The sequence below is a fragment of the Meles meles genome, chromosome X, assembly GCF_922984935.1.
Source record: "Meles meles chromosome X, mMelMel3.1 paternal haplotype, whole genome shotgun sequence".
Lineage (NCBI taxonomy): Eukaryota > Metazoa > Chordata > Mammalia > Carnivora > Mustelidae > Meles > Meles meles.
Genome location: NC_060087.1, coordinates 33655 through 60021, shown reverse-complemented (window position 1 = coordinate 60021; position 26367 = coordinate 33655). Strand labels below are relative to the sequence as shown.

General features: G+C 64.5%; 2 protein-coding genes across 6 annotated transcripts in view; one reads left to right on the top strand and one right to left on the bottom strand.

Moving 5' to 3' along the window:
* The window catches only part of LOC123934820 (putative GTP-binding protein 6), a 22590-nt gene extending 2846 nt beyond the window's left edge, over positions 1-19744 (top strand). Inside the window, exons 2-10 of one of the 2 annotated variants that reach the window (XM_045994933.1) lie at positions 820-957; positions 1551-1621; positions 1790-1920; positions 2294-2364; positions 3473-3631; positions 5479-5687; positions 7072-7220; positions 7658-7810; positions 8080-9253. In XM_045994933.1, the coding sequence (XP_045850889.1) occupies positions 820-957; positions 1551-1621; positions 1790-1920; positions 2294-2364; positions 3473-3631; positions 5479-5687; positions 7072-7220; positions 7658-7810; positions 8080-8203 (1205 nt within the window). In that variant the 3' untranslated portion in view covers positions 8204-9253. Of the gene's footprint in view, positions 1-819; positions 958-1550; positions 1622-1789; positions 1921-2293; positions 2365-3472; positions 3632-5478; positions 5688-7071; positions 7221-7657; positions 7811-8079; positions 9254-19471 lie in introns of those variants that run through there. The other variant, XM_045994934.1, reaches the window with a different exon arrangement.
* On the bottom strand, positions 11267-26367 carry LOC123934821 (PI-PLC X domain-containing protein 1-like). 4 transcript variants are annotated; one of them, XM_045994939.1, is made up of 8 exons: positions 26243-26367; positions 23040-23187; positions 19779-19915; positions 17088-17216; positions 16228-16383; positions 15483-15666; positions 12477-12682; positions 11267-12344 (listed from the first exon to the last, which is right to left on the bottom strand). In XM_045994939.1, exons 2-8 carry the CDS (start codon positions 23161-23163, stop codon positions 12108-12110), a joined length of 1173 nt encoding a protein of 390 aa, XP_045850895.1. In that variant the 5' UTR covers positions 23164-23187; positions 26243-26367; the 3' UTR covers positions 11267-12107. The 4 variants fall into 4 exon arrangements, with proteins under 4 accessions (XP_045850895.1, XP_045850892.1, XP_045850894.1 ...); XM_045994936.1 differs by lacking the exon at positions 26243-26367 and adding an exon at positions 23909-24451; XM_045994938.1 differs by lacking the exon at positions 26243-26367 and having other exon boundaries at positions 23040-24451.

The window sequence follows — 26367 nt, the reverse complement described above, 5'->3', positions numbered from 1 at the left end:
CAGACAATTCGGGGACATAAAATTGACCCAAAGCCCTCAGCACCCGGTCACTGGAGTGGGGACAATGAGTACGCGGTGCGTGTCTGGAAGGGACGGCTCCTCTGGGACATTGTGCTCTGGGGAGGAGCCTTGTGGGGCAGTCGGGAGAGCGCAGCGTCTCAGGGGTGCCCTGCGCTGCCTCCCTGCTTGGGAATGCTGTCAGGACAAGCCTCCGGCCTGAGGCCCCAGTCCCCCACGCCCTCAGCTCCTGGGACCAGCCCCTCCTTGGGACCCCAACCCCCTGTCTGGGATGTTCGCTGAACTTTCCCCAGGCCACCTCCTGCACAGGCTGGCACCAAGGCCCCATACATCATGCTGTCCATCCTGGGCGGCTGCTTGCTATCTTTCCTGTGTAGCATTGGCAACGGGGGTCCAGGGACAGCCACTCCTTGCCCACAGGGCTCACAGCCCACCCCGTGGGGAATGCAGCACGTTCCCTGGGCCCTCAGGGGCTCCATGCAAGATATGCTATGGGCTGGGGCACGGCAGACCATGGAGGCCTCCCGTTTGCTGCTAAGTCCCCAGTTGCCACATTAGGAGGACCCGTCCTTGCATTCCCCTGGCCTCGTCCTCCCCTTCTCGCCGTCTGTGGCTGGAACAGCATCGCTGTGTCTTGGAAGAAATGGGTACGGGGGTGCTTTCTCACGACCTCTGTGCACGCTGCAGGAAGCCATCCCAGCCAAGGGACGTGGGCCGGGGCAGGCCAGGCAGGGCTGGACAGGGCCCGGGGCCGAGCCCACGGGGACGCGTCCCTCACTCTGGCCCTGTGTCTCTGGAAAGCTGAGTGGCAGGTGGCGGAAGCAGAAGCACTGGTCCACACACTGGATGGCTGGTCGGTGGTGGAAAGGACGGTGGTGCCCAGCAAAACACCTGAGGGGAAGCTCATCTTCGGCAAAGGCACTTTGGAGCACCTGACAGGTGGGTCCCTCCTTTCCTCCTGAGAGAAACGGAGCGACAGGTGGGCTCTCATCTGGGCCCTGCAGAGGCGTCCTCGTGGGAACTTGGATCACGTATCGAGAAGCCCACCGTGCCTCTCTCCCCATTTGCTCTGTGCCCACGGGTGCCATCGGGGCCATTCGGAGTAGGGCGGACAGCGGTCCCGAGGCCCCCGGCCTATCTCCCCCTGCACACAGGGTGCTGGGTGTCAACTCTGTTTCCACGGAGCCCGAGGGTCTGCGGCCCCCGCGGACATCCAGCTCCCGGCACAGATCCGCAGGCTCAGCACATGTGCCCCGAGGGCTGTGCACCGCCCATCTCTGTCACCCCGAGGCCTTAGACCCGCTCAGTCCCCGTGGGGTTGTGCACCTGCCATGTGTCTGCAAGACCCACACCCCTGCAGGGGAGCCCAGGCCTCCCCTTGACCCCCGTCCCGCACACCCGGCTTCCCTAACGTACGCCCGGAGAGTTGAGGCTGTCTGGCGGACCCGGCCAGCCAGAGCTCAGGGTCAGTCCCACGATGGCCTGCACAGCGCACAGCGCACTGCACCGACGGGACCTTCTCTCCTCCCCAGAGAACATCAGAGGGTCGTCAGAAATCACGGCTGTCTTTCTGAATGTGGAGAGGCTGGCCACGCCTACCAAGGTATGCGGGAGCCCCTCTGTGTTTCCCACGCCATGCGCTGGGGGGTGTTGGGTCAGCGTCCCCCTGGGACAGGACAGCTGAGGGTACCGGACTGCAGCCAGCGTCCCATCCCCCCTTCACCCGAGGTGCCGCCACAGACGCCTTCCCTCCCTGCCTCTCCCTTTGCAGAAGGAACTGGAAGCCAGCTGGGGCGTGCCAGTGTTCGACCGATTCACGGTGGTCCTTCACATCTTCCGCTGCAACGCCCGGACTCGGGAGGCGCGGCTGCAGGTGGCGCTGGCCGAGCTGCCCCTTCTCAGGTACCTGGCACAGGCCCGCTGTGGCAGCGTACCCCAGACCCTCTTCTGGCGGTTCTGCGTCGGACTCGATGGCCACTGGAGTGTGGCGAGGACAGAGTGCGGGGCTGGCCACGCCCTCCCGGACAGCTGGCTTGTCAGGCGCCGTGTCCAAGCAGCATGTCTGCCCGGGCACGTCCCCCTGGTAGGCCCATCACCCCACTGTGGGGCCCTCCGTCCGCGGTGTGATGGCCTGGGCAGGGGGGAGACCACCTGGCCTTGTTCTCTGCACCCAGAGTTCTTGTCCTCACTCGTCTGTGTGGGCACGTGCCGTGCTCGCGCTGGACGGGCAGGTGTTTCCATTCCTGTCTGCTGAGAGGCCCCCTTCCCACGGCAGGACCCACCTGAAAAGCAGCACTGCCCGCCCGGGTGGACAAGGACGGGGCTCGCGCTATATCATGGGGTCAGGTAACGTGTGAGGTCTTGTCACAGGGTGCTCGGGGAGGCGGGGGGAATGTCCCAGCAGCCACCCCTAGGGAAGAGGACAGCGTTGCTGAAAGAGACAGTGGGGCAAGGGCGGCATGTGGGCCTTGTGTGTGTCATCTTCAGACAAAGTGAGATATGTAGGCCGTCTCCGGGGGCAGCTGGCACAGAGGACCCAAACTGGGGGCTTAAAAACCACAGGAATCTATCCTCCCAGCTTCGGAGAGCAGAGTCTGAGATCCAGGTGCGGCGGATAGTAAAATCCAGGCAGGACAGGGCCACTGCGATCCAGGCAGGGCCGGGCCACTGCGATCCAGGAAGGGCAGGGTCACTGAGATCCAGAAAAGGCAGAGATGCTGAGATCCAGGCAGGACAAGGATGTTGAGATCCAGGCGGGACAGGGCCACTGCGATCCAGGAATGGCAAGACCGCTGAGATCCAGGTGGAGCTGGGATGCTGTGATCAGGCAGGACAAGGATGCTGAGATCCAGGCAGGGCAGGGCTGTGCTCTCTCCTGACGCTCTAGGAGTTGGTCCTTCCTGCCTCTTTCAGCTTCCGGGGCTCTAGGCATCCCTGGGCTGATCACGACATCCCTCCCCTCTCTGCCTCTGTCCTTACGTGGCTTTTTCTCTCTGTCTCTTGCCATCTTTTATGTGGACGTTTGTGTTCTGATTTAGGGCCCCCCTCGTCTAGGATGAGCCCATCTCAGATCCTTGACCATTTGTATGGGCCAAGACCCTATTCCGAAACAGGGTCCCGTTCACGGGTCCTGGGGGTCGGGATGCAGACGTGTCTTTACGGGCACCTCTCGAGTCGGCTGTGGATTTCACGGGGCTGTCCTTGCAAGGCTCCCTCTTCCTCCCGCCGCTGATCTCAGAGGGCAGAAGGCCACGGGCAAGACCCCCTTCTGCTGCACAAAGCCGTCTTGCCGATGGAAAGACGTGGAGGCAGGGGCCTCGTGGTAGAGCAGGCTAGGGGGACCCCAGTGAGAGGATCCCAGTCCATATCCCGCACAGGGACCTCCATGGCGCCCTTTGCGCGGACGTCTTTGCTGCCTCCTCCGCTCGCTGACGCGCGATCACTGCGTTTCTAGGAGAATCGTTCATGCAGGTGCAGCAGCGCCTCTTGAAGGAAAAGGAAACGAAGATCCGGAAGGCTCTGGAGAGACTGAGGCAGAAACGGCGTCTCCTGGGCAGGCAGCGGAGGCGGCAGGAGTTCCCGGTGATCGCCGTGGTGGGGTACACCAACTGTGGTGAGAGCCCTCGGGGCGTGAGACGTGGGGTCCGCGCTGCCCTCGCACCCCGTACCTTTGCGCCGGGCTCGTGTGTTTGGGGAGAATCCGTAGCAGATGCACCACGACCGTGGCACGCAGAGGGCCGACCGATGAGACAGGTGGAAAGCGGGGCCGCTGTCCTCGGGGAGTCACAGTGCCCACGGCCCACACCCCGTCAGGTCACGGTGTGGTTGTCGAGCGCCAGACGGTGGACAGGGCTCCCGTCTCTTACCGCGGCGTTTTAAACTCAGTGATAGGAAAAAAAAACAAGACGTTTTTAAGCTCATTCCCGGTAGGACCTGCCCGTAGGAGAAGGAGAACCATCCGGGTTGCGTCCGATAAGACGTCAGGACACGTCTCAGGGTTCCGTTCACGTGTGGGCTTAGCGCGGTCGCAGGCAGGATGCCGACCCTCGGGTTTCCTTCGTGCTGAGGCCCTGGGTTCACGGGACCGTCCCCTACGGGGCAAGCACGGCGGGCTCACTTCCTCACCCTCGAGCTCGCCCCGCCAGCCTGAGCCACCCTAAGGTCTGGTGCCCGTGTGTGGTCGGAGACCACCGTGACGCCACCACCCCTGTCCTCAAGGAGCTGGCGGTCCATGTCCCAGGAGAGAGGGAACTTCCCACAAACCTGGGACGGCGCACCGGGGATACACCTAGCTCTCGGCGACCCCTGTCTGCACCACGGTTCACCACTGTGCGAAACACAGGCAACTGCTCTGTGGCCGTGTGGGGCGGGGAACACGGGGGCTCGGTGCGTGGTGCACGGGCGTCACGGGGGTCTGTTGGGGTCCCTGGGGCTTGGCCGGCGCATGGGACGAGGAGGCGTCTGTAACCCGGCACCTCCTGTCCGTCCACGGTGCCCGGTCACCCCACGGCAGGCGGGTCCCCTCCTGCTTCACCTTCAGGTCAGGCTCTCCCAGTGGCCACTGGCCATCTCTGAGGGCCCGGGGCCAGTGTGCCCCGAGCACGCGTGCGGGTCCGGACGCGGGTCCACCTGTTGGTAAGGCTGTGGGGGAGCAATCTCTGCAGGCCGTCGGACACACACAGCTCCCGACGGTCTACGCCATCACACTCCATCGGCACCGTCACCCGTCACGGAGACACCCATGCGCTGAGACAGCACACACACGCTACCGTCATCCCGTCTACACAGACACCCACCCTCTGACGCAGTGTCCCTGCCCCCACTCCACCGTCATCCCGTCTACACAGACACCCTCTGACGCGTTCCTAGTCCATCCCCCTCGTGTCCGCCGTCATCCCGTCTACACAGACACCCTCTGACGCGTTCCTAGTCCATCCCCCTCGTGTCCGCCGTCATCCCGTCTACACAGACACCACCCTCTGACGCGTTCCTAGTCCATCCCCCTCGTGTCTGCCGTCGCTCTTCTGTATGCCGATACCCTGCGTCTCAGGCACACGGGGACCCGCCTGGTCTGTGTGAACACCAGTCCTGTATCCCTCACGTACAGATAGGACTCTCGCGTCTACACCAGGACCCTCATCTGCCGGGCGCCCACGCACCCCTCTCCCACTCACACATCCCCACCCTGGCGGCCCCGGCGCCATCCTGTGGGTGCCTCTCATGCCCCAAGCCTGGACCTCCTGACCCCCGTGCACAACGGGGAGCAGCATCGTCTCCACCTCAAGGCACCCCAAGGGTCCTGCAGAGACGAGACCTGGGAGGTCAGAGACCTCACAAACGGCGGCCACCACAGGCCAGGGGCACGTGGGTCAGACTTGGAGCCGCCGAGGGACAGCAGTGGACAGTGGGGCCCGTGCGAGGGGCCCGTCATGCATGTGTCTGCCGTGGCCCACCTTCCAGGAAAAACCACGCTGATTAAGGCCCTGACAGGCGACGACGCTGTCCAGCCCCGGGATCAGCTGTTTGCAACCCTGGACGTCACCGCTCATGCTGGGCGGCTGCCCTCCCGCATGGCCGTCATTTACATGGACACCATCGGCTTCCTCTCCCAGCTGCCACACAGCCTCATCGAGTCCTTCTCCGCCACCCTGGAAGACGTGGCTCATTCGGTGAGTGTGGGATGATCCCAGGGGCCGAATGCCCTGAAACACCAGCATTACCTGAGGCCAGGTTCCGTCACACACAACACAACCCTGGGGACTGGACCCCTCACACATAACCCTGGAGACCGGGTCCCCTCACACGTGACACCAGCCAGGCTCCAGATTCCCTCACGCGTGATACAACAAGGGGTCCAGAGCCTCGCGGACGCAGCACAACCCAGGGCTGGGGTCGTCTCCTTCATGACACAACCCTGAGACCGGGTCCCCTCACACACGACAGTCTGAGGGTTAGGGTTACAGCCCAGAGGCTGGGTCTCCTCACACGTGACACAGCCCTGTGGCCCGGGGCCCGTCACACACGATGCAGCGCAGGGATCAGGTCCCATCGCTTGCATCACAGCCCTGGGGGCCGGGTCCTCGCACTCACGACACGACACGGCGACCAGATTCCGTCATACCTGTTGCAGCGCTAGGGCCTGGGTTACCCTCATACACAGCACAGCCCAGAGCCCAGGTCTCGCCTGTGACAACCCGAGGACTCCCGTCCCTCCCCCATCCGGAAATGGCACCTCACTCCCCCTGACCGCGAGGCCTTGCTAGTGACCTTCCAAGACGGATTCCGGAAGGAGGTGGAGCCCCTCTGCAGGGAGACCTGGGACTCCTGCCCCTTGGCCCTGGGGTCCGCGTCGTGTGCGGCTGTGGGGTGATGGGACGCAACGGCATGTGCTGTTGGGGCGTCCGCCAAAACCCCGACCTAGCGTCAGCACGAGGAAACAGCACACGCCAACGGAAGGGCGTCCCACAAAGTGCCCACACGTGCTGAACGTGGTCAGGGTTCAGAGGAGCCAGGAGGGGTGACGGACGGGACACACGTCCTGCCCGGCGTCCCAGGACAGAAAGGAAGAGATGCGTGACTCCGAAAAGACAGGAGCACACCGGAGTCACCCCTTGATCGTGGCCTGTGCTCCCGGGAACGGCGGCGGCGGTTACTGCCTCCCTGTTTGCCGTTCCAAAACCAAACGCTTCGGGAACAAAGTGCTGATCTTCTGAATTTTAAGTGCCTCGAAGACCTGGGAGCAAACGTTGCAGAACGGAAGCGCTCCCTCTGCTTCCGGGGGCAGAATTACGAGCAATTCTTACTCTTCCCCGTTGGGCGTTTTCCCGGTAACGTGTTGGGTCCCTGCCTGCACACCATTTAAAATCAGGCAGAAAGGGTTCCTGGGGGTTCAAAGTAAGCGAGAGTCTGCAGGTTTCCCCGGGAGCCTGCAGGTGGACGGCGGGACCCTGTGGGGTTGGAGACGCGGGAGACGCCCAGGCCCTGGGCCGGGTGCGGGGGCGCGGCCTGTCCGGGGGGACCCTGTCCCCACCGCGTGGCTCGTCTGCTCCTCAGGATCTGATCGTCCACGTGAGGGACGTGACCCACCCTGACAGGGAGCTGCAGAAAGCCAGCGTCCTGTCCGGCCTGCAGAGCCTGCGCCTGCCCGACCCCCTCCTGGACTCCATGCTGGAGGTTCATAACAAGACGGACCTGCTGCCCGGGTGAGTGCACCCCCGCCCGCCCACGGCCCCACGGCCCCACGACCCCGGAGCCTCGTGCCTGGAGGGTGCCGGCGGGGCACCTGTGTGACGGGGAACTGACAATATCAGGCCGCTTTTGTCCTCCCGGGGCGCGTCCCCCCTGCTCTCAGGGAGACAAGGGGGTCGGAGCACCCTTCTCCCACCTGCCTGCCGGGAAGGGCTTTCGCACGCAAGCAGTCACAGGCCAGCAGACCGGCCGTTTGGGGTCTTCTGAGTCCCCTCGTCCGCGTGGCCCCCATATCTCTCTGCATCCTTATCGTGGTTTCCGTTGTCTTCCCATCCGACATCCTGACGCACACGGAGGTGGTCCCAGTGGGAGCTCCGGGGGCCGGGGTCCCTGGGGGGTCCTCGCTCCATCTCTCCGAGGCGGAGCCGAGTCTGGGGCTGCCCCTGTCCAGGTACAGCCCGGCGGAACCCCAGGCTGTGGCCGTGTCCGCCCTCCTGGGGCACGGGCTCCCAGAGCTGAAGGCGCGGCTGGAGGACGCCGTCCTGAGAGCCACGGGGAGACAGGTCCTCACCCTGCGGGTCCGGCTGGCGGGGGCACAGCTGAGGTGCGTGGGGCTGGCCTGGCGGGGGAGAGGGCCGTGGCCGTGCAGGGGGTGCAGGTGTGGGAAAGGCCACGGAGCCGGCCCGGCACCGGCATGCAGAGGAGCCGTGTGGTTTCCGATGTCGAGCGGGGCCGGCCAGCTGTTGGTGGGCAGGCCGTTGGCAGGCCTCGGGCGGTGGCGACAAGGCGTGGGCGGCCCTGGGACGGAGCTCTGGGCGGAGCACCTTCCGCGCACAGGTCCTGACGCGGCGCTACCCTCGCACACACCCACAGCTGGCTGCACCGGGAGGCCACCGTGCAGGACGTGCACGTGATTCCCGAGGCCGGGGTGGCCGACGTCACTGTCATCATCAGCCAGTCCGCCTACGGCAAGTTCAGGAAGCTCTACCCCGAGTGAATGGACATCGTGTCTGCGGCCATCTCGGGGCCTCCGCCCGCCCCTCCACGGCCGCTCAGGGGGGAAGGGCCGGCGGCTGGAAGTCAGAGGTCGGCTTGCCGGTGACTGAGCGGCTCTGTGGCTGCCGGACCACGTGCGCCTGGTGAGAGTGGACGAGCCTCCCGCAGGTTCCGGCCGCGGGACGGCCTCTCTCTTGCTTCCACGCGTGGGCCACCCTGCAGGAGGACGTCCTGCCCGTGGCGGCCGAGAGGGGGCCGGTGGCGGCTTCCCCGTCTGCTGCGTATCGCAGACTCAGCAGCCGGGCCTCGCTGTTCCCCGCGTAGCACCCTGGACGTCCTGACGGTCTCCCGGCAGCCCGGAAGCCTCTCAGCACGGGTCGTGGGAAAACACGGTGCATCCTTGAATCAGCAGGAAACGGGGGTGCTCCGCGCTCGCCCACAGCCGGCTGGGACGGGCCGAGGCTGGAGGGATCACGCCTTTCCCACGGCCTGTCAGGGACCGGGGCTGTCTTCACCAGAGGTCCCGGGACACAGGACAGGATGCCGGTCCCTCCACTCTTAGAGACGTCTGCAGACATCGCAGGGGGGCCCGAGCCCGGTGCCGTTCCCCGTTCTCCGGAGGGAACGGCGACGTGAGCGGACACCCTGTTGCCGCCCGGGACGGTGCCTCGCTTGGTTTCCGCCTTCGATGTGTCTTGACCCTTACAGCGGTGTTCTGGGAGTGACTCAGATTTCAAAACTCGGGGATCAAGGAGAAAACACCTGTAGCCTGCCTGGGGGTCTGCGGGGGAGGGGGCTTTCCTACGGACGGGGGAGCGTTCTCCTCACTCAGGCGTGAGGCGAGAAGACAGCTTGGGGACGCAGGTCGCCGCAGCGCTGGCGTGGACGACCGAGGGGACGCCGGCCGTCGGGGACAGCAGGGAGCACGGGGCGCGTGGAGGCCGGGTTCCCACCCGGAGGCCCCAGCCCCTGACGCGGGCCCCGTGAGACCCACGTCCGCGTGCTGGCTCGCGGACCCGTTTGGAGAATACACGTGTCTGCTCTGAAGCCAGCACAGGTGGTCGTCTGTCAGCGGCTCCGGGACGCTCGCACGTGCGGGGTCCTGCGGTGCGGACGGGCGGCACCTGACACCAGCGCCCTGCGCTCTGGCTGTGTGCTCGGACGGCCTCTCCCGTCCTTCCCGTGGGGGCCCCGAGGGCTGAGTGCGGCTGAGACGAGGTCCCGTGGTGTGGTCGGGGCCGCACAGTGGACAGGGTGGTGTGAGGGTCCTACACGGCATCGTCGGGGCCGCTGAGCTGATGAGGGGAGCACGGGGTCCCCCAGCGGCATGGTCCTGGCCGGCCCCGTGGCCGGGCTGGACTGCAGGACAACCCAGGTGTGCTTGGGGCATCAGGACAGCTGCTTCCCTCGGACGGCTGACCAGTCGGGACCGTCCCGCTTTCTGCCTCCCTCGGCTCAGCCCCTGGGGGTTGGGTGCTATGGGGTCTCCGAAGAGACCTTGTGGGGCAGCGAAGCTCCTGCATGGGCCACCCCAGCTCCCAGGGTGCAGCCCAGTCCAGTGCCCCCAGGAATGTGCCCCACTCTGCCCCGAACCCCCTCGGCCATGCGCTCTGCCCGGGTACTGTGTCGGGGGCACCCACGTGCCTGCAGGCCCCCCTCTGGGCTCTGGCCACCCCATCCCAGTCCCTCCTTGTGCAGGGGACGGAAGGAAGGGAGCACGTGGGGTCAGGCCTCTGTCCCTCACTCTCCTGGCTCACCCGCCCCCGCCTGCTGTCCCCACCCCAAGGCCTGGAGACTGCAGGGTCCTGACGTCCGCTGTGGATGCTTAGTGAAGGGGGCGTGACGAGGGGCTCCAGGGGGCGTGCAGCAGAGGGTGGGAGCTTTGGAGGCGCCTAGGACAGTCGGGGCTTCACGGGCCTGGGAGGGAGTATTGGAGGGCATTCAGGGGCCTGGGAGGGTCGGGGGGCTTCCAGGTTCTGGGAGGGAGGGTCGGGGGGCTTTCAGGGGCCTGGGAGGGAGGGACACAGGTTTTGGGGGAGAACAGAGACACGGTGTGAGGCTCCCTTTGGGGGATCCCCAGAGCACAGAGCTCTGTCCAGCCCCGTGGAGTCAGGGGCACCCAGCAGGGCTCCCCGAGGGTCTTCTGGATTCCCGACATGGCCCGAAAATCACGGCGTCCACTCACCAAGTGTAGGCGCAGATCTGGAAAAGGCCTGATTTTACCCTCAAGAGAACACACTCCCACCCGGATTAAAGGGTCATTGTCGAGGACGGTATCCTAAGAAGACAGAATGCCTTGGGCTCTTCCGTTGTAGGAGGAACGTTCCAGAAGACGATACTCCAGGAGCTCCCGGAGCCCCCGTTTGTAGGGAGAGAAATCAGAAAGGATGACTGGAATTCACCGTTTGAGAATGTGAAACCGCCAGCTTCCCAGACCTCACGTGCGAAGGACGGACTTCTGTAACATTTGGGGTCATGGAGTTCGAGCCCTGGGTCCCGGGAAACAGCGAAGCCTCTAGCACCGGCCTGACCGCCCATGGAGGGGAGGGGGAGGGGGAGGGGGAGGGGGTGGGTCCCACCCGGACCCCAGGGTTTTTGCTCACAGAGGCCAACCGCGATTCCCAAGAGAACAAGGCGTGCCCCCTGGGCTCGCAGGGAAAACCCAGGCACCCGCACAAGGCCCTGGGGTTTCCGTGGGGAAGGAAGACGGGAGAGCGCACGGGGCCGGCTGTCCAGCGTGAACAACAGTGGCAGCCCCCAGAGCCAGAGCGTCCCCCGAACAGAAGCTGGCCCAGGGCTGTGGCGCCGTCTTCCCAGCGGCGTCCGCTCACCTCCCGTCCCCGCGTCCCCGTCTGGGGTCTGGCAGTGTTGCTGACCCTGTCGTGACGGTATTCGTGGCCTGTGGTCGGCGGTGCGGCTCCCCGACAGCTCAGGCGGCGCCTGGCGTTTGTAACCAGTAACGAGTGTTTGAAGGAGGCACGCAGACACGTCTCGCAGGGATCGCGGATCGCACGCTTCACAGGCGGCCGCGTAAACGTCACGGGCACGGAAAGCAGGCGACTCATCTGACTCGCTTTATTGGGATTTTGCTCGAATAAAGCCCGTCCTGCGTCCGAGGAGCCGGCGAGTCGGTTCAGCCTGTGAGCTCCGGGCGCCCCCCACCCCCGTGCGTGCGACCCGTGAGCGACGGATGGGGCGCTTCTGTCCCGTGGAAGACACGTGCTCCCGCGGCCGCCGCTTGTGTGCGGGAATCCGCTAGCCCGGACGGGGCCGTCTCACCACCGTCCGCGAGGCCCCCAACGCAGAGCCTCGGGACAGAGAAACGAGACAACACGGAACGTCCTCGTCGCCGGGAGCGTGGCGGAGACAGACGGACCTTGAGAAACCACGGAAGGGGACACAGGGACGGTGACAAATGCCCAGCGTGGCAGTGGGAGACGGGAACAGTGGCAGGAGCCGAAGCCAGAGCCGGGACCAGGAAGCTGAACTTCGGGGACGTCTGAGGGCAGCCTCCCAGCGGGGCTGAGGCACCGGCAGTGCGAGGGGTTCTGGGGCCGCGGGCAGCAGATCGGAGCAGCACAGACTGGCCGCGCCGGGGCCGGTTGTGCGGACGAGGACGCCGCGGCAGCCCCCGGCGTGGGCACAGCTGCCGGTCACACCCGTGTCCCCGTCCCGCCAGGAAGACGGCGCTACCGGAGGCCTCGGGAAGGGGGAGGGAGTGTGCACAACAGCCCTCGCCTTTGGACGGCCCTCACGGGCCTGACGTTACCGTCACCGAAGCCAAAGTGAAACCAGCCCCCAGGGACCCACGGTCCTCGGGAAACACACAGGCCCTGATGCCATCAGAATGAAGAGGTTTTCCCTGTTTCCGTGGTTTTCTCACTGGGATTCCGGCGCGCCCAGTCCTACCCCACAGACACGGAGTGACGAGGCTTCACGCGGCTGCTGGAAGCCATGAGGACGTCCTCCTGCTGCCCTCGAGGCCCCAGGGGAAGGGACGCCCCATAGCGGCCACGGCCCCGTGTGGGCCGAACCTCGAGGAGCAGACCCCGGGTTCCGGGTCGTCCGTCATCTCTGTTGCGAGCCCACAGCACCGTGGACCGTGAGCGTGTCCCGTGAATCCGCCCAGGAACGCCGAAGACCTGCAAGGTCAGGGGACAACCCTGGGCACGCCCTGACGTCAGGGGAGACGGGGAGCCCGCCCCAGGTCCGCCCGCACTCCACAGGAGCTGCAGAAGGGGTCAGCATCGAAGCAGCTTCTCGTTGAGTCTTACGACGTCGCCCACGAACGCGTCCACCCCGATGAAGTCGCCCGCGATGATGTTGGTGCACTGAGCGCCCGGCCCCGGGCACTGCTCCCGGACCCACGCACGGAGGCACGGCAGGCTGGGGAGCGTCATCTTCCTGAGGGACTCGGTCGGGTGCCCGAGGACATACGCCAGGTTCTCCGTCAGGTTGATGCCCGCCACGAACAGCCCACCTGAAACAGGATGGAGAGAGAGGTACACGGGGTCGTGGACGCCTGTCTCGTGCCCGCCAGACCACCCCCTTCCCCTCCCACTTGTCGTCCCCAGAGCTGGAGAGTTCCAGCGGCAGAAGGACACACGTGTCAGCGTCCGTGCGGTGCTCCGGTCACCCAAGAGTGGACGGGAGCGCCTCCCAGAGATGTCCACGGCCCGACACCCACGTGGTGGACGGAACCATGTGCCAGAGACGTCCACCTCCCAACCCCCACGTGGTGGACAGAATAATGTCCCCAAAGGCATCCATGTCCCCACAACCTCTGTGTGGTGGCTGGAGTAACAGCTCAGAGCCCTCAGAGCCACGTGAGCCCTCAGCCGTGGGAACAGTGGGAGCCACGTGAGCGCTGAACCCTGTATGGGCTCGGAGCCACAGGAGAGGTGGGAGTGTGGGAGGCCCACGGGGGGCTGCGGCAGGGACCCTTGTACAAGTTCCCCTCATGTCGGCCTGGGGGGGCCCCTGCAGCTCAGCGCCCCATCCCCGAGGCAAAGACCACCATGGTTCTCAGCGGTGGTTGCGTGACGCCCCCCACTGCCCCCACCAGCTCCTTTCCTTCAATGTGGAGGGAAATTCGCAAGGTGCCGCATTCAGTACTGGAAACAGAACGCTCGGCAGCCTGTGACCCATTCACGTGGCTGTGCAGCCACCGCTGTCTGGTTCCGGAACGTTCTCATCCCCCAAGGAGGCCCCGTTCCCACGAGCTCCCGTTCTCTGTGCCCCCGCACACCCGATGCGGCCATGGGTCTGGGCTTCCCTCCCCCACCACCAGGCGTCCGTGGTCCATCCGCGGCACCACGTGTCCTCTCCGTGGAGAATCCATATCCGTTGTGCGGGTGGACCGTCCGCACACACGCGTGTGCCACGAGGCCGGGCTACCTCCACCCAGAGCGCTTTCCAAACACCGTGGGACGAGCGCCAAGTGGGAGCCTGGGCTTGGTCAGGTTTGGGGCTAGAATGGTGGCCCCCCCCGCACTGCCAGCCGCTGCAACCACACGGACCTTCTCCACGGCACGCATCAACGGTGCGCGCCACGCAGGAGTCTGCTCCGTAACAACGGGCCACGGGACACACCGGGAAGCCCGCGGTCAGTGCGGCGTCTGGGCCTAAACCCGGCTGCCTCCCGCGGAAAGGCGCACGGAGCCGGCTACGGCGAGCACGCAGCACAGCTTGGCACACGTGTCGCCCGCGAGTCTGTCTGCGCTGAGGGCTCTGTCGGCTCTGAACACGGCCGTCGATGCAGGTGACTCAGACCCACTCCCTGCTGTGCCGACCGGGACCCATGACCGCATCGCATCACCGGCCACGGATGTGGAACAGGACACGGAACAACACAGCCGGGACGCTCAGAGTCTCCACTGGCACAGCCACGCACCCGTGACCACGGATAGGACAAGTAAAGCCGTGGCCTCCACCATCAAGAAAAGGTCCCTTCAGGCCAGTGGGTGCCACCAAGCCCAGACGCCTCTGCCACAGCCTTGAGCGGGGCTGGTCTGCGGCGTGTTGGGCAGCCGCTGCCCCACGAAGCCCTCGGACCACGGGGCCCCCGTGGAAACACATGGCCCTGAGGGCAGTGCCACAGGAAGGAGCTCACATGCGCACGCGAGTCTGCACCGGCCCTGTCTGAGCTGGAGGCAGGGCGCGCCCTTGGACCCGGCGCCCGATGGGGCACGGTGGACTGAGTGTGCGCGGGGTGAGCGCCTGGAGGCCCTCTGCTGGCAGCACGGCTGGCGTGCCACGCCGGCCGCCCAGGAGGGGCCCACGCGGAGAACCCTGTCACCTCTGGGAGGGGGACCCCACGCAACCATTGTACAAAGGACGCACCACACCGAAGTGAGACGGGAAACCGGACAAAGACGCAGGGACAGGGATGCAGTCAGAGAGACGGACAGACAGGTCAGCCGGGGAGGCAAGAGAGACCGGATGTGAGCTTCGGGTCGTGGGCGTTCCTCACGCCTCGTCCTCCAATGAAGCAACCACGCCCCCACCACACAGGGTGGCCGGAGGGTCCCCGCCCGTGCCCGTACCCCCAGCAAGCAGCCGCTACACGGACGGTCAGCAGCCGCCAGCCACTCTGTCCGGGCTCTTGCACACTAAACCGTGCACAGCGCGTCTGTGTGAGAGCATGGCACGCTGCCCGGGGTGCGTGTCGGTCCCACGGCGGTGCAGGACGGCAGACCACAGCTGCACGGCACAGCCATCAGCAGCCTGGGGACACGGCACGCACCTCGGTGTTGACAGCACACGTGTGCACATGCGTCACGAGGAAGCGTGTGCACGTCTGTAGGCACAAGTCCACACACGTGTACCCACGCACACGTACACCTGCAGACATACACTGCGTACGCGTGTGCATCCGTGTTACGTGTGTCCGCATCCGTGTTCATGCGTGTGCGCGTGCATGTGTGTCCGCCCGCATGTGCGTCCGTGTTGTGCGCATGTCTGGATCCGTGTGCACGGACGCACATTCGCACGTGTGCGCACCCACATGCATTTGCACCACCCACACGCGTGTGCCATGCACGTCTGCGTCTCTGTGTAGGCGTGCACACGTGAGCACACTCCCTGCAGTGTGTCCGTTGTCCACATATCTGCCTCCGTGTACACGCACATATACGTGTGTGCGCACCCACACGCGCGTATCCCTGTCATGCACACACACAAAAGAGACGGCTTCCAAACGTCTTTCCTGAGAGCCAGAAGCAAGCCAGTGTGTGCCCTGCTGCAGGGCGGGGTCCCATGAGTGGACGGGACGTGCTCACCTGGGCGGCCGCAGCTCTTCATGCGCTCCAGGTAGCGGATGAGCTCCTGGGGCTTCACCTGGTCGCCCCACCAGTAGGGGATCCCAGGCCACAGCTCCGCGTGCCGGCTCACAACGCTGTCCTCCTCATAGGACAGAATGACCTGCTGGCCGCGTGACCACATCTGGTTCAGTGTTGGCACCTCCTGGGGGGGGATGGCGCTGAGAGACACTGACGGTGGGGGACCGGGGCGTCCGAGAGCCAGGGGTGCTGGGGGACCGGGGCGTCCGAGAGCCAGGGGTGCTGGGGGACCGGGGCGTCCGAGAGCCAGGGGTGCTGGGGGACCGGGGCGTCCGAGAGCCAGGGGTGCTGGGGGACCGGGGCGTCCGAGAGCCGGGGTGCTGGGGGACCGGGGCGTCCGAGAGCCGGGGTGCTGGGGGACCGGGGCGTCCGAGCCAGGGGTGCTGGGGGACCGGGGCGTCCGAGCCAGGGGTGCTGGGGGACCGGGGCGTCTGAGAGCCAGGGGTGCTGGGGGACCAACAGTGCTGAGTGTGACCTGAGGTGGAAAGGAAGTGGTCCTCCCGTGCCCAGGCAGCGCGGGGGCCTCTGGCAGGCTACACTCTGCACGGGACGAGCGGGGTCTTTCTCCTCTCAGGACATCCACAGGACCAGAGGCTCAGGACGCACCAGACTTCCCAGAATCACGCACAGCAGAACCAGCAGGTAAGCCTGCCCTCCCACTCCCGGCCCCGGGGGCCCTCCTCACCCCTCGCGGACACAGCATGTCCCCAAAGATGTTCCTGATGCAGGCAACCAGGTACTCATGCAGGCCGTCCGTCATGCCCTCGAAGTCCCTGCAGGCCAGGATGACGACCTCCCGGGGGTGGCTCTCCAGCCACTCAGAGATCTCCGTGAGCGTGTCCTGCGCAGGGGAGACAGCAGCTGGTACACAGCGAACCGAGAGAGGCCGGGGCGCTGGAGGACACTCCCGCGGGTCCAGGGGGCTTCTCCGGACAGAGCTCACGGGACGAAGGGGCTGGGTCCCGCAGGAACGCAGACGTACAGCAGACAGTCGGGCCACCAGCCCATTGCTCCGGGGACAGAAGCACACGCGTGTGCATGTGTGTGACTGCATGTCTGTGTGCTCGCTCGGAGGGCACCGAGGTGTGACGTCTGCACGTGCCAGGGGTCCGCCAAGGCCAGCCAATGGCCCGTGGAACGTGGTCCCCTGAGGTGTCTCCTGACCGCACTCACTCTGGAGGGCTTGCCGCGGGAACGGGCGGCCCCAAGCAGGGGTGACGCCGGACGGTGAGGCGTCCTACTTAGACTCGGTCGCGGCCGGAGGAGAAGGAAGACACCGCAAGCCAAAGGTGGGCAGACACGGGGCCCCACATGGCAAACTCCCAGACGCACTAGAGGACCCCAGAGTCTGGGCACAAGCTCAGGAAGGCGCCCGGCCACGAGTCCCGGAGGCCGGCTTTCTCCCGCGTGCCGGGGTCACGGGTGCACCCCGCGGCGGGAGCTGTCCCCGCCGAGCCCGCATACCTCCACCAGCGCCCTCATGTACGCCCCGCGCGCCCCCGCGCTCCACCAGCGCCGTCGCGAACGCCCCGCGCGCCCCCGCACCTCCACCAGCGCCGTCGTGTACACCATGTGCACAAAGTGCAGGTTCTTCTCGGAGCCGTCACGCATGTGTGCGATCCGCAGGTCCAGGTACCGCACGCCCGCGTCTAGCTGCTCCGTGACACCCAGCACCTGCGGACAAACAGCCGTGGTCACTGCCAGGGACTGCGTGGTCCCCGCCTCGGCCCACGGCCTGCGTCCCGGGCTCAGAGTAGCGTTGGAGCAGCCCAGCCGTGAGCCCCGCGGTTGGATACCCCATCGGTACGTGTTGGTGTCTGCGGGGGCTCGGGAAGCCACGGGGGCCCTGCCTTTGGGAACATGCGTTCCTGGAGACATTGGCCACGGAGAGCCACGAGGGAGGCTGGCTTCCAGACATCCCACAGGGTCCTGCTTCCCTCCCTGCCCAGGCTGTCCTCAGGAAGGAAGCCTCTGTGGGCCTCAGTAGCACTGGGCTGGTTCCGTGAGCCCCACCTGGACACTCGGGGTGGGTTGCGGGTCAGGATGCACCGTGGCAGGGGGTATCTGCTACAGTGGCCGTTGTCCCGCACCCCACCGACAGCACCAGGAAAGGCAAGAAGGAGTCCACAGACGGTCAAGGGAAGAAAAGGCTGTCCCCTTCCTGGCAATGTCATAATGGGAAAAGGCACAAATTTCCACGGAAATAACATTGACGCCCTGGGTGGCCCTGCGGGGAACTTGCCTTCCTCCTGCTCGTCCCCCAGCTGACAGATCAGGACACTGAGGTTGGGGAGACCACACAGAGGCCTGTGTGCACGCTGGACCTGGCCAGATGGGGCGCACCCTGTGGGGACCTGGCTGCTTGGGGTGGGGCCTTGCTCAGAGACCCCGAGTTCTCAGGGGGCCCAGAGTCTGCGCAGGGGAGTTCAGCCGTGCCGGCGACTCCCAGGGGACGGGCCAGTCTTCCCGCGGTAACCCCCGGGTCTGCCGGACGCCGTGCCCAGGCTTGTGATCCCACTGCCGTCTCGGGGGACGTGCTGGCTGGAGGCAACTGAGGAAACCGATCGTTGTCTCCCCCAAATGTCCCTTCAGGCACTTGAGCTGTATTTTTAGGCAGTAGCTAGGGGCTCCTTGTCCTAAGGTTTGGAAAGCAGCAAACTCTGGAGAGGACAGCAACGTGTCCCCCAGCGTGTCGAGGGACACAACCGGCCAGCCACCAGGCAGAGAGGCCCCTGAGGAGCACGGAGCAGCCCTCCTCCTGTTTGCCCCTCCCTGTCTGTGCCCCTGAAGCTAAATCATGCCCCCGCCCCCGTCCTGTCTTCCCGAGGGTACTCAGCTCTATGGTCATGGGACATTCTGTGCAAAATCACCCACTGTGTGCACAGTTCCCAGCGTGGGACGCACCATGACAGGGTCCACTGACCCCCTATGTCTGCTGCCGGTGTGCCAGCGTGGCTGGTTGTGTCCTGCATGGGATTGCCTGAAGGATCCCGCCCTTTCAACAGCCCCCCACAGCACAGCGCAGACGTCCTCACAACCACCCCGTAGTAGTTCCCCGGCACCGAGGGACCCCAGGACCGAGGAACTCCGGCACCGAGGGACCCCAGGACCGAGGAACTCCGGCACCGAGGGATCCCGGCACTGAGGGGCCCCAGCACTGAGGAAGCCTGTCACCGAGGGACCCTGGCACTGTGGCCCCCAGCACCGAGGGACCTGGGCACCCTAGGGTCTCCCTGGTTGCTGTGAACCGGCTCACCCGCCCACGAGAAGGCCTCCACCTCCACGGGGGAGGCACCTGAAGGACCGGTCAGGAATGTGGTTTCTCCACATTCCAGACCCAGACCCACAGGCGGGAGGGGTTAATGGTGTCCTTGGGACTGAAGTTCCCAGAGCCCAGCAATCACAAAGGTCAGAGCCTGGGGGAGGAGGGGACTCTGGAGCGGGAGAGCCTGGAACCAGAAAACATACACCCCTGAGCCCCGCCCCATGTGGAAGTGAGGGATGAGCTGATCTCTGGGTGGGCGCCCCGCTTTGCTGTCCCCACCCGGGCGCCCCCGTCGCGGCCGGCACCCCTCCCCCGCTTGCTGGCTAAGGGTCTGCTGGTGTCCACCCCAAAGCCAGCTGCCTGCACCCCAAGAGGATAGACTGGGTCACCCTGATCTTCTCCAGCACGTCCCCCCACCATGAGGACACCCCAGGTCACCCTGACCTTCCTCGGCACCCCTCCCCCACGAAGAAACCCCAGGAGACAAAAGCTGGACAGGGAGGATGGACCAACCCTAAATTGAGAGGACAGGCTGATTCTCTCCCAGAACCTCAGGGACAGGACACCCTGTACCTGCCCTTCCCCGCACGCACCCCCTCCCTGCCTTTCCCCGGCATTCCCTACAGAAACTGGTCATTGCCATTCTGTGTCGTCCTTTTCACAGGTGTGCAAATCTCCAAACAGACCTCGGGACACCCGCACAGCTCGGGAGTGTTTCCCAGGACTGAGGGCTCTTCGAGGTCACCTGGAGGCAGAAGACGCCAGCCTCCAGCCTCCGCAGTGAGGGCCTGCCTCATCCACCTCCCAAACTACAGACCCCCTGGTCTTCACCACTGGGCTGTGGGGGTCCTGCGGGTTGTGTGTCTGCTGGACGGGTCCGGGGTCCGATTTCCACTCCACTCCCCCCACTCACAGGGATCAGGGCACCTCGCTGCCGGGAGGACGCGGGTCACCCCGCTGCTGACCCGTACCTGGGTGGTGGACCACCGGAGCACCATGGGGCGGGTGACGCAGGGCAGGACCTTGACCAGGAGCTGCAGCAGCCGGGACTGGGTCTGGGAGATGGGCGACCTCTTGTTCAGGCAGTAGGTCATGGTGTCGTGGCTTCCTGCAAGCAGACACCAGGGGACACTGCACGGGGCCTCCTGGGCTGTGTGCTCCGAGGGCACGTGGGGAACACACAGCGTCAGGCGTGACCGGGCGTTGCCCAAGAAGCACGCCCACCAGACGGCTGCAGAGTGCGCAGACGGTCGTCCAGAACCAAGGGACCTCAATCCAGGGGCAGGGGTCCTTATACGAGACACAGGATCGGAAATGGACGCAGAGGACGAGCGCTGGGACCCCAGGCACCTCCCTGGTGGGGAACCCCAGACATCACCTGGGGACAGCCCTGTGCAAAGCTGGCTGTCTCCCCACAGAGCCCGGGGTGTGCTCCTGGCTCCCGGAGGCGTCCACACCAAAAAAAGTTTAAGGTTTCCCAGAAACCTCTGTAAAGCAGAGTAAGAAAGGGGAACTTTTCTACGAGGTGCTAATGGACGTGTGTTATATAGCAACGAGCTCTGGAAAGAAAGAAACCCAGCACAGTCGGTCAGACGCGCTGTTGGGGACCCACGCGACAACGGATCGCAGTCCCGTGTTCACAGAGGGGCGCGATCAGACCAGCTTCAGGGTCTGTAAGGAGGCGTCCCCATCAGGGGACCAGCGGGTCCAGCCGGCACGCGGCTAACAGGGCAAATCGGGCCAGATTCCCGTGTCCTGTGTGCCGTCCACGGTATCCCTGGATGTTGGCAGATTTTCGTGCACGATGAAAGCACGGGGTTCTGTTGGGACACGTGGACATGATCCCCAGTGGAAAAGTTATGAGGAACACAGGATCAGAAACGGCGGGATATCCCCAGGCTGGACTAACTAACATCCCAAACACATCCCCAAGACGCGTTTGTCCAAATGCCCATACGGTGGGCAGAACGGGACCCTCCAAGAGGTTCCGCCGAAAGCCCCTGGAGGGGGGACGTGTCATCCCACACGGCAGAAGGCAATTGGTAGACCAGTTTTGGGTGTCGAGCGGGAGATCTTCTTGGATGACCCGGTGGCCCGATCTTGCCTCGAGGGACCTCATAACAGGGAGATGGGGTCAGAGTTAGAGGACGGTGGGCAGAAGGGACGTTGTGGGCTTCGAGGTGGAGGAAGGGGCCCCGTGAAGCCGGATACAGCAGAGAAACGGAGTCTCCCGGGAGCCTCTGGAAGGAGCTGGCCCCACAGGCACTCCGAGGTCAGAACGTGCCCAGTTCTGGGCCCCAGAACCGTGAGGTCACAGCCGGGTGTGATAAGGAACCACCCAGGTTGTGGTCCTTCGTTAAAGAAGCCCGGGGACACTCCCACAGCCACCCAGACCTCGGTGCCTTTGGGACCAGGAGCTCCTCCCCAGCGGCACTGGGCCGTCCCCTGCCCCTCACAGCTGTGGCCCCCCCACATCTGCCTGGGAGCTATTGGCCCACAGCCATGTATTCTGAGGGGCGCCCAGGAGATGGAACCCCCAGGACGGGCACTCCTCTGTGCCCTGGGCCCTTCTCACCTCCCAGAATGACTCCCTGCTGGTCCCCAGGACACCTACCCCCAAACCGCATCTCGACTGCACGCAGAGTCCTTGGGACCCACAGAAAACATGCCCCCACCTGGAAAACAGCCCCCCCCGGCAGGGGGGAGGGGAGACCTCAGTGACTCGGGTCACCAGGAAGTACACGCAGGGACATGGCTGTCCTCCAGCATGTTGGTGAGGCCGGATTAGGGTGAGCTTCTCTGTGTCTGCGTCTCCTCTTCTGTCTTATGAGGACCCCGTCACCGGGTTCAGTACCAGCCCGATCCAGGACGAGCTCATCTCACACCCTCCCTTCATCACGCCTGCAAATACCCCATTTGCACAAAAGGCCCCATTCCAAGACTCGTGGCAGGGGGACATGAATTTCGGGGGCACCGGCCAGTGCCTACAACTGGGTTTGTGCAGGGACACCGCCTGACCCCCAGGCGCTCTCTCATCTGTGAAGTCCTTCAAGCCAGGGACTCTGGCCACGGGGGGAGTCCCGCTGACGGGACAAGAGGCAGCCGTCGGAGATTCGCAGACTCTTCCGCCCCATTCATAGGAACCAGATAAAGTGCGTATGCCTGTTCCTTAAGAAGTCATAGAATTCTGGGGGGCACCTGGGCGGTCCGTCGGTTAAGCATCAGTCTTCGTTTTGGGCTCAGATCATGATCTCGGGATCCTGAGATCGAGCTCCGCAACGGGCTCTGTGCTGTGCTCGGGATTCTCTCCCTCTGCCTCTCCCCAACCCCCCACTGGCACGTTCTCTCAAATTAATGCATCTTTTAAAGAAAGAAGAAGTCGTACAATTCCTGAAGAAAAGGCACATACGAAACTGTGGGAAAATGTCAAAAACGGCGAAAATGCACCCAGCTGAGAAATCCGCCGCTTTTGAGGGAGGAATTCCTGACACCGCGTGGACGTGGCCGCGGAGACACACGGCGGGATCCACCACGCTTCTCTTCCGCGAACACGGAAGACTGGCAACGCCCGTGTGCTCGGCCGTGCAGAGCCTTGCGGCCACCGTCCCACTGCCCTCGGAGCCCCAGGGGCCCCGGCGGAACCCAGCAGGCCTGACTCAGGTCATTGGATCCCACAGTCCCCAACGTGCTCAGTGTGATCTCTTTGTGGGTCAGACCCACTTGGGACCCTCCAGGCTCCAAATGCAAGAGACACTCAGCGCGCGGCGGGTGGGGAGTGGTGAAGGCTTCCGTGAGAAACCAGCGGGTTCGCTACGCGGAGGGACAGAGCAGCAGGGACGCTTGACCCCGAATCCCTATGCTGTCAAGAAGCCACACTCCCCTGGGGTCTGCACGTGCCTGCTGGGCTGCGTTAGAGAAGAAGGAGAAGGGAAAACACGCAGGGCATGTCTGTGTATGTGTGTGCGTGTGTGCCTGTCTTGTGTGCATGCGTGTGCACATTCACGCACATCTGTGCCTGTACCGTGTCGATGCGTGTGCATGCCTCCCTGTCTTGTCTGCCTGCGTGTGCAGGTCCGTTCACACATCTGTGCCTGTACCGTGTGTGTGTGCCGCGGGCATGCACTGCACCTGCCTACACCGTGTGTCTCCACGTACGTGCTCCATGCGGTCTCCCCACACCCGAGCCCCATCCCATGGCGGCGGCTTCCCTGCCGGGACGCGGAGGCCCTCACCTGGGATGGAGATCTGGTGGAGGGGCACGTCCCACAGCACGGGGCACAGTGCCGACATCCAGTCTGCGTTTGTGGTGCATGGCAGGCTCTGGAAGCTGCCGGAAGTGCTCACCCGTCCGCCCATCGGGGGCCACCCTGTGCGACCGACCTGAGGAAAGAAATGAAGTTTTGCAGAGGTCAACCGAGGGGACCCACCTCCGTGCAGTGGGAAGGGGCTCACACGGCAGCCTGCAGAGCCTGCGCGGTTTCCATTCCGCGGTTGCAGGCGTCTGAGGGCCCAGGTGAGCACCCTGTGCTGGGGTGCTGGGCTCTGGTGCAAGGAAGACAGCGCACTCCCTTACAGGCACCAGGGAGATGCCCCGGGCTGGGGGATGCTAGGGGGTCTCACGGGTCCTTAACCTGCAGCCCCAGCCACTGCCTTCCGGTGTCTGCCAGCGGTGTGCCCAGCACGCAGGGCATGATCTCCGCTCACCATCAGCAGGTGGGCGGTGCGGGTCATTAACGCACAGGAAAGGGAGTTCCAAGGACGTGTCCGCAGTGCTCCACGGGCCAGTGGGCAAGACCTCGCCCCTGGTCCACATGTGCCTGTCCATTGTAACCCGGCCTCCTGACCTGCCACCGCCACCCAGAGGGGACACCCTTGGGGACAGAGCCATGCCCCCAAGCCCCGAGGTGACATGTACTGGTTTCCCAGCAGGAGCCTATCCTGGACTGAGCTGTGTCCCCACCACCAGATTCCTATGTGGCAGCCCTCGTGTCCTCTCCCTGGGTCGTGGGCTGGGTTCTGAGCAGAAGCACGTGAGGCGTGAGACCCGAGCCCACAGGGACCACGCAGCATGCCAGCCACCGCGCAGGCGTTCCGGACCCACCGTCTGCGAGGGACGAGTTCCCTCTGGTCTGGATGTGGCCCTTCCTCTGGCCGAGTCTCCCACTGTCGGAGCTCTGCCGGTACAGCAGGGGGCTGGGGGGCTCAGAACGGGCCTCCCTGAAATAACCCACTTTGCCATAAGGACGACTTTGAGCTGAAGGAGATTGAGAAAAAGCCGAGACAAGAAAAACTCCCTGCCCTTCTCCTCTCTGCCTGGAAGCGGCATAAACTTCCCTTCCTGAAGCCATTCCTGCTCTGTGCCCTGCCCCAGGAAAGGGGGGAATGTTCTCTCCAGGAAAGTCTGTATGACGAGCCTCACCAAGGAACACTTACCTCCTACTCATTTCCCCAAAACATTTACATTCTCATAATTGACTGTCCCTATGATGCCAATCCCCTTTTCCTCTGGCTTGTCACCTCCCCCCAAAATGCGTCACCCGTTGTTGCAGTGGCAGGTAAGCCCATAAGTCTATCTCTGTGAACCTACTTCTTTTCCGTGAAGGCCTCTGTACACGTACAGAATCAACCTTTTCTCCTGCCCATCTGTCTTTTGTCATTTTATTGATTTTATTTTGTATTTTATTTTATTTTATTTTTTGGACGAGCTCTATGCCCAACATGGGGCTCGAACGCTCAACCCTAAATTCAAGAGTAGCATGCTCCACCCACGGAGCCAGCTAGGCACCCCCGTCTTTCCTTATTTTAGTTTGCAGGTCTCGGTTACAGAACCTAAGAGTGTAGAAAAAATTTCTTCATGGTCTACAATGCCTCTAGTACACCAAAAGCCAACACCGCTGGTTCTCATTCTGCCTTGGCAGCAACAAAGACGGGTCCTCTACCTCGTCCATAAGAGGGTCCTTGACATACTCGACTGGCCCCCCTGCCACCCATCTTCACTTGTGGCCTCTCCCAGAGCTCTCTCAGCTCGCACTTGGTGTCAACGGTGTCCCTGCAGCAGTGAGTGTGGGACCCCAGACCTCCTGGGGCGGGAGGCTGACATTCACGCAGCTGGCGTCCAGGCGGTCAGGGGCTGGGCTGTGCCACACACACACACACACACACACACACACACACCCAGGAACGATTCCTCGAGGTGCCATCCAGGCACGGATGGGCCACCCCCTGCCCGGCGCCCACGCAGGTGTCTGGAATGCAGGTGGATCAGGAGTTGTGTAACCCCATCCTCAGGATTCTGTAAGTGTGTGTTGGCGAACCTCACCGGGGAGTGGGGCAGCCTGGATGGGGACACACTTCCCTGCATCCTTGTCAGGGGAACAGAGGCTGGGGTCCTCCCTCTCCCAGATGCCGCCCCAGGGGGGCCTCTTCAAGCCCAACGGAAGCATAGACGGGAGCCCAGCCCCATCCCAGTGGCCCCGGACAGGGGGCTCTGGTGAATCCTGGGATCTCCCGGGGACTCATTTTGCCTCCAAGGAAGATGACTCTTTGAGTTTCAGACTGAAGGGGACAGAACACACCCCCCTAGAAACGTGCTCTTCGGGCTTTAGGGCTGTTCCCAGCAAGGAACACCACAGAGAAACTCCAGAACAAGGCACAAGGTCCCCTGCACAGAGGCGGCTCCCAAGCAGACAGGAAATGTCCAGCTGTCCCCGCACCTGGGAGAGGGCCTGGGGACACCTGCAGCCCGTGTTGTCCTCACCGAGCTGGACCACCTCCCCGGTGAGCAAGGCTGCAGTTAGGCGAGCCCTGGGGGAGGGCATTGCACAAAACGGGGCTGAGAGCCGGTTTGCAGAGCCCAGGACCCCGCTGGTGAGTTAGGCGGCCCAGCTCATTCTCTGGAGGACGGTGACAGGTGACAGGGTGAGGCTCAGGAAATAGCTCTCCAGTGAGTAAACAGACGGACACGTGGCTGGCAATCTGCCTGACATCCTGGGCCTCCTCCTCACCAGGCTCCCCAACGCTCCTTCACCAGCCGGTCCTCCCTGATCTGCCTGTCCGGAGGTCCTGCGCCAGCACCCAGGGACCGGCCGCGACCCCAGGGGCCAACAAGTCCTTCACCTGCCCGGCAGCTAGGTCAGTGCCCAGGGCACCCGCCACCCTCAGGACCCTGGGGCCACAGCCTGGGGGGGGGTTCCGAGCTCCACTCGGACCCCAGCCGGTTCCCTCCACCCGCCGGGCGGGGACACCAAGCCTGGAGTGGACACTCTGGTGGCGGGTCCTGCTGCCCCTCCAGCCGGGTCGGGAGGAAGCAACAGCCTCAGCGCCAGACCCTCCAGACCCCCTGTCCCGCGGCCCCCCACCGGCACCCCTGGCTGGGACCACCTGTCAGCCCGCTGCCCCCACAGTGGACCCCTGCGCTCAGCCAGGAGGCACTCACCGCCTGCCGCAGTCGCTCCGCAGAGTTTCCGGCAGAGGCTCCCTCCTCTTGCCCGGGACACTCCAGCACTTCCTAAAACGCTCTCCGCCTGTCATTCGCCGCCCCAACACCGCCCCGGAGGGAGG